At 38.8% G+C, this 6,859-nt stretch overlaps 1 protein-coding gene across 2 annotated transcripts in view; it reads left to right on the forward strand.

Annotated features, from left to right (window-relative positions):
* Positions 1–241: 241 nt before the first annotated feature.
* Positions 242–6,859, forward strand: part of LOC109432481 (IgA receptor) — a 135,691-nt gene continuing 129,073 nt past the window's right edge. The window contains exons 1-2 of one of the 2 annotated variants that reach the window (XM_062849548.1): positions 242–397; positions 453–511. In XM_062849548.1, the coding sequence (XP_062705532.1) occupies positions 392–397; positions 453–511 (65 nt within the window). In that variant the 5' untranslated portion in view covers positions 242–391. The remainder of the gene's footprint in view (positions 398–452; positions 512–6,859) is intronic. The other variant, XM_062849550.1, reaches the window with a different exon arrangement.

The raw sequence follows: 6,859 nt of genomic DNA on the forward strand, positions 1-6,859 counted from the left end.
GGACTGTGTTCAAAGTTAGGCACCAGACACCACACTGAAGCACACTGCTACTGGTATTACACCATTACACGATCCGTCAATTAAAGTGGTTCTATTCTGTATTTCTCTTATTCTGTATGTAAATATGCCATCTTACAAGGTCCCACGAACATGGAGAGGCTAGTTCAGTGATTCAGCGAGTTCGAATTGAAAATGAGTTCGGATTGCACAGTAGGCGTTTGTTGGTATTTTTATTGAATGGAACACCTGTCAACAAGTGTCTTTGAATAAACTAAGGTTTGAGAGAAGAAAAGAACGTTTTGTTGTTGTGTGGGTTTACGTGACCAGTGATAAAGTGATTCATAGCTTGGCTGATTGATTTGCATTGGTATCCAAGAGCACTCCAATAGAAATGAAGGTGGGTACATTGAAGTTCTGTTTTATTTAGATGGCTGACTTCATTCTTTCTACAGGATTTCATCCCCAGGGGAGAGGTTCTCAAGTGGTGGGAGAAACCTAGTGTCCTCTATGCGTAAGTACAATTTTCTGTTTAACTTATTGAATTGGGAAACTAAAATATCAAACAAAAAGGTTTACAAAAAGACTTGGATTAGCACTTGCCTTTTGAAAAGCATTAAACCAGTGATCCTCAGGTCCATTTTTTTTCAACTGCGCGTATTCCAACACCCGGATCGATTTGTCAATTATTCAACACGTTATTCTTGATTATTTTGGGAGTAGAACAACTTGCATAAGAAACATTGCAAGGAATTCTACGACAACATAGAGAATTGAACATCACGTGTGGCCTGCGGGCCCCACTTTGATGACCGCTGCATTAAACCATACATTTTCAAAACAAACGAGAGTAAGATGTAAATATGCATCTAGATGTAAATATCGAACGATTTGCTACTTTGTAGCATTACCAACTTTTATTTTCATCTCTCAACATTTCAACATCACGCCCTAGTTTCCCCGTTTCCCATTTCTGGGTGAACCCCATCTGCCTGTTTGCATTTTAATCAATTAACTGGGGCCAGAAGTTTGACGTTATCACACGATCAGCGAAAACAACCATCGAACGAATCGTGTTCCTTTACTCACTGCATCCATCAAATGAACCTCGGGTCCTGGTCCTATCCTAGCGTTGTTGGTTGCACTACTGTTTCTGTTTGCTCATCATATCTTCATCAGTAGTCAAGCCATTTCTGCCGAACAATCACCAACTAAGTACCTACATACCTGGTGCTAGTATCCAGCGCCAGCCAACTGTAGTTTGTGTCTGTCTCTGGCCCGAACCAGTCAACGTATTATTCATTTTCATACATTCGCTGCCATATCCTTCACCGCAAAGTCACGCAAGACCCCGCTGCACAGAGGGGTACCACTCGTAATAATAAAGTATGAATTTTTAACTCAGACCCAATCGGAATCCATGGACTTTTTTTTTGGGGATTCTAAATAAAAGTCCCTTACTTTCTATAGAGTTTATAGGTGATGTTTTAAGCTAAAACTTTTAGAGCTTTTCTTGAGAAAATTTCGAAATTTAAAGGAGAAATCATCATGGGCGTAGCCAGAGGAGGGCCAGGCCCCTGGCCGCCAGATTATTTTTTTTAAATCGAACCAATTCAAAGTTTATTAATAATTCAGAGCTCTAGAAAAAACATCTCCAAAAAAATCTAATTATTAAGGTTTCTATCCACAATTATCAAACCTTTTTTACTCGAGAACCACAGCAAATTTCGCCAAATATTTCTCTAAGAGAACCACTTCAATCTTATCATGATTTTTTTTTTTCAAATAACAAGTTTGGTTCAATGGCTAAATTTTGTGATGTTTATTCATGGAATACAAAAACAGCATGCCAGATATTTCCAGATAACCCGGAACCAGTTCCGGTAGGGAAAAAGAAATACTTAATAGAATTGCTATAGAGTGTAGTTATGTGCTACTGCTACACGAATTTTCACTAGTATTCAATTTAAACAAACGTCTTGCTAAGAGAAAACAATTGGGATTTCTTTATAAATTCTGTCAAGGACACCTTCAGAAATTCCTTTAGGCATTTATTCAGGAACTTCTTCAGGGATTCTTTCAGAAATTCCACAAGGGACTTCCCCACGAGTTTCTCGTTAGTGAATTCTTCCATGGACATCTTGAAGGGTTCCGATAGTGATTGTTTCATGGTTTGTGCCAAGAAATGCATCAAAAATTCCTTCCACGATTCCTCAGAACTTTTTACAGATACTTCAGCAAGGATGCAGCAAGCAAGGATTGCTCCAGAGAATTTCTCAAGAATTCCTCTGTAGGTTTCACCAGACATTCCTCCAGGAATTTATCCTGGGATATCTATAGAGGTTCCTGCAGTGATTGTTCCAGTGCTTTTTTTTTGAGGATTCCTTCAGCAATTTCTCCAGGGATTCCCAAAGAAATGTCAACGGAAATTCTTTTATGTATTTCTGCAAATGTTCCTTCAGAGATTTCTTCAGAAATAATTCGAAGTACATATTTCAGCAGGAATATCTTCCAGAAATCCTTACAAGAAATTTTACCAGAGAATAGCTTAGTATTAATCCAGTAGTTCCTCAAAACATTGTTCAAAACATTCTTTTGGTAGTCCATACAAAGATTCCAACAATAATTCGTCCAACAATTATAGCAGACATTGATTCCTTCATATTATTTCCTACAGAAATTCCTCCAGGAACTTGTTAAGAAAGCTTTCCTGGGATTTCCTGAGAAATTCCTCGTGTGATTGCTTCAGGAATTCCTCCTGCTTTTCCTTCAAAAATCCCTCCAGGGATTCACCCGGGAGTTTCTTCTGTGTTTCTTTCAGGAACAACTCCAGTGATTATTTTAAAAAATCCTCCAAGGATTCCCCCAGGAACACTTTTTAATGAGTTCCTCTTGGAATTCTTTCAGGAATTTCTCCAGGAATAAATCCAGTACTTCTTCCGGGGGATTCCCTTAGGAATGCCTCTAGGAATTGCTTCCGGGATTCCTCCTGGGATTCCTTCTGAAACTGCTACAGGGATTCCTCAAACATTTCCTCCACGAACTTTTCTTAGAATTCCTCAGGATTTCTCCACGGTTTCATCTGAAATTTCTTCAGGAAGTCTTCCAGGGCTTTCTCCACAAATTTCTTCAAAGATTCCTCCAAAAGTTATTCCAGGGATTCCTCTGGAAATTGCTGCAGGGATTCTCCTGAGTTTCCTAGAGTTTCCTCCAGAAATTCCTCCTGAAATTCCTCCAGGAATTCTTCTAGAGTTTCTTCCAGGAGTATTTCTAGAGATTCCTCCGCTCATCCCTGCAGGCATTCCTCTAGAATATCCTCCAGTGATGTCTCCATGGATTCCTTCAAGAATTTCTGCAGGGCTTAACTCGAGAATTTCTTCTGTGATTCTTTATGGAACAACTTATTTAAAAAAATCCTCCAAAAATTCTCCCAGGAATTTTTCTTTGAATTCCTTCAGGAGTTCCTCCTTGTATTATTTAAGGAACTCCTCCAGGAATTAATTCAGTTAAGGGGTTCCCCTATGAATTCCTCTTGAAATGGCTTCTGGGATTCCATCTGGAGTCTCTTCAGGAACTTTTCCAAGGATTCCTCCAGATTTTTTCCAAGAATTCCATCTGCGATTTCTTCAGGAATTATTCCTGGTATTCCTCTACGAGTTCCTTAAGAGATTCAATTTCTTCAGGAATTCCGCTACGAATTTTCCCAGGGATTCCAGGAAATTTCTGCAGGGATTTCTTTAAAAATTCCACCAGGCATTTATCTAGAGATTCTTCCAGAAATTCCACCAGGAACTCCATTAGAGATTTCTCCAGGTGTTCTTCTCGAGACTCGTTCAGGAATTCTTACAGGCATTCATCTAGGATCCCTCCAAAAATTCTTATATTTTTTTTTCAGATATCTTTCCAAGAAACCCTCCAGGATTTCCTCAATGCATTGCTTCAGAACTTATTCCTCCAGTAATTGCTTCCGGGATTCTTTCAAGAGTTCCACCAGGAATTCCTACAGAAATGTATCCAAAAAATCTTCAAGGGTTTCTTCCAAGGATTTTTTCCACAGACTCCTACAGGAATTCATCCAAAGATTTCTCCAGAAATTACTTCAGGGAATCCTCCAAGAATTCCACCAGGAATTCTCCTAGGCATTTTTCCAGGAAATTTTCTTGGTTTTCTTCCAAAGATTCCTCCATGGATTCTTACAAAGATTTCCCCAGGACTTTTTTTAACGATTGCTCCAGGAATTCCACTAGGTATTCCTCCAGGGTCTCCTCGAGGAATTATTCTAGGAATATCATCAGGGTTCCTCCAGGAATTTCTCCAGGAATTAATCAAGAAATTCTATCATAAATTATGTCAGCAAATCATCCAGTAATTTTTCTAGGAAATCCTTCAGGTATTCCTCCACGAATTTCTTCGAATATTCCTTGGAGGATTTCTCCAAGAATTTCTCCAGAATTTTTTCTTCAAATTCTGCCAGGTATTTCTCAAAAGGATTTTTTAGAAATTTCGCCCAGAACTCCTTTAGAGGTTCCCCCAGAAATTCATCCAGAAATTGAAGCAAGAATTCCTCCAAAGATTCTTCCAGGATTCTTCCAGCAATTCCCAAATGAAAACCTTCAGGAGTTCCTGCAGGCATTCTTCCAGGATTTAATACAGGAATTTCTCCAGGAACTCCTCTATAAAATTCTCCAGGAATTACCCCAAGAATTTCTTCAGCAATTTCTCTGGGAATTGATCCAGGAATTTCTCCTGGACATCCTTCAGAAATTATGTCAGCAATTTCTCCAGGAATTTTTCCAGAAAATCTCCTGGGGTTTTTTTTTTCAAAAATTCTTCCAGGAAATTCTCCAGGAATACCCTCAGGAATTTTTCATAGATTCTTCCAAACATTTTTCCAGGTTTTTCTCCTGAGATTCATTCATGAATTTCTTTAGGCATTTCTCCAGGAATTTCTCAAGGGATTTCTCCAGGAATGCCTTAAAAAGTAATAGAAATGTCCCAAAATTTCTCTGGTGATTCCTCCAGGAATTTCATCATGGATTTCTCCAGCAATTCCCACTGGAATACCTCTAGGAATTCCTCCAGTCATTCCTCCAGGAATTTCTCCAGGAACTCCTCCATGAAATTCTCCAGGAATTACCCCAAGAATTTCTTCAGCAATTTCTCTAGGAATTGCTCCTGGACATCCTTCAGAAATTATGTCAGAAATTTCTCCAGGAGTTTTTCCAGAAAATCTTCTGGAGATTTTTTCAAAAATTCTTCCAGGAAATTCTACAGGAATACCCTCAGGAATTTTTCATAGATTCTTCCAAACGTTTTTCCAGGTTTTTCTCCTGAGATTCATTCATGAATTGCTTCAGGCATTTCTCCAGGAATTTCTCTAGGGATTTCTCCAGGAATGCCTTAAAAAATAATAGAAACTAGCTGTACCCTGCAAACTTTGTCTTGCCTACTGCGTTTTTTTACATTTCAAGTTTCTAGCCAAGACCAAGTCCCCGGTCAAAATGTAAGGAAAATCGATTTTCAAAAACTTCTTTTTATTTCCATATATTTTGCCTCATAAACCTTCCTTGGGTGAAAACTAACAGAACAAAACTAAGACGACCAAAATCGGACCTTCCGTTCGCAAGTTATGCGCGGTCTCAGGAATGCCACTCCCAGAATTTCTCTGGTGATTCCTCCAGGAATTTAATCATGGATTTCTCCAGCAATTCCCACTGGAATACCTCTACGAATTCCTCCAGTCATTCCTCCAGGAATTTCTCCAGGAACTCCTCCAGGAAATTCTTCAGGAATTGCTTCTGGACATCCTTCAGAAATTATCTTAGCAATTGCTGTACGGATTCCTCCAGGGTTTCTCTGGAATTTCTCCCGAGATTCCATCAGGAATTTCTTCAAGAATTCCTCCAGGAATTTATCAAGGGATTTTTTTTTTTCAGAAATAGAAATAGAAATATCTCAGAACCCCTCTGAAGATTCCTTTAGAAATTCATCCAGTAAATCTTTAAAGAATTCCTTTAGACATTCTCCAGCAATGCCCACAGGAATACCTTTAGGAATTCAACCAGGATTTTATCCAGGAATTCCTCCAGTAAATACCCCAGGAATTTCTTCAACCACCTTCAGAAATTATGTCAGCAATTCCTTAAGGAATTTCTTCAGGAAATCCTCTAGGGATTTCTTCAGAGATCCTTCCAGGAAATTTTCCAAAAATGCTTTCAGGAGACATTCCTCTAGGAATTCCTCCAGAGATTCGTCCAGGAATTGCTTCAGGGGTTCCTTCAGAGATTTCTTCACGAATTCCTCCAGGGAATCCACCAGCAATTTCTTCAAGGGTTCTTCCAGGAAATCCTCCTAGAATTTCTTAAGGTATTTTTTTTTTCAGAAATTCTCAATCAAATCCTGCCAGAATTCTTCTGGAGATATATCCAGGAATTCCTCAAGGATTTTTTTTCAGGGATTGCTCCAAGAATACATTCAAAACAATTCTCCAGGAATTCCTATTGGGTCTCATCGAAGAATTCTTCCAGGAATTACGTCAGGAATTTGTTCAGAAGTTTCTCCAGGCATTTCTCCAGTCTCTAGAGATTTTCCCATAAATTGCTTCAGGGATTCCTCCAAGAATTCCTCCAATGATTCCTCCTGAAATTTCACTAAGATTTCCTCTAGGAATTCCTCAAGAGAATAATTCTGAAAATTTTCTATGGATTCCTCCCAGAATTCTTTCAGGAATTTCTCCAGAATTTTGTCCAATGATTCCTCCAGAAATTTATCTAGGATTTATTCTAGGGTTTCCTCATAAGATCTCTTCAGATATTTCTCTAGGTATTCCTCCACTAACTTATACAGAAATTCCTCTACGCAT

The sequence above is a fragment of the Aedes albopictus genome, chromosome 2 (assembly GCF_035046485.1).
Source record: "Aedes albopictus strain Foshan chromosome 2, AalbF5, whole genome shotgun sequence".
Taxonomy (NCBI): domain Eukaryota; kingdom Metazoa; phylum Arthropoda; class Insecta; order Diptera; family Culicidae; genus Aedes; species Aedes albopictus.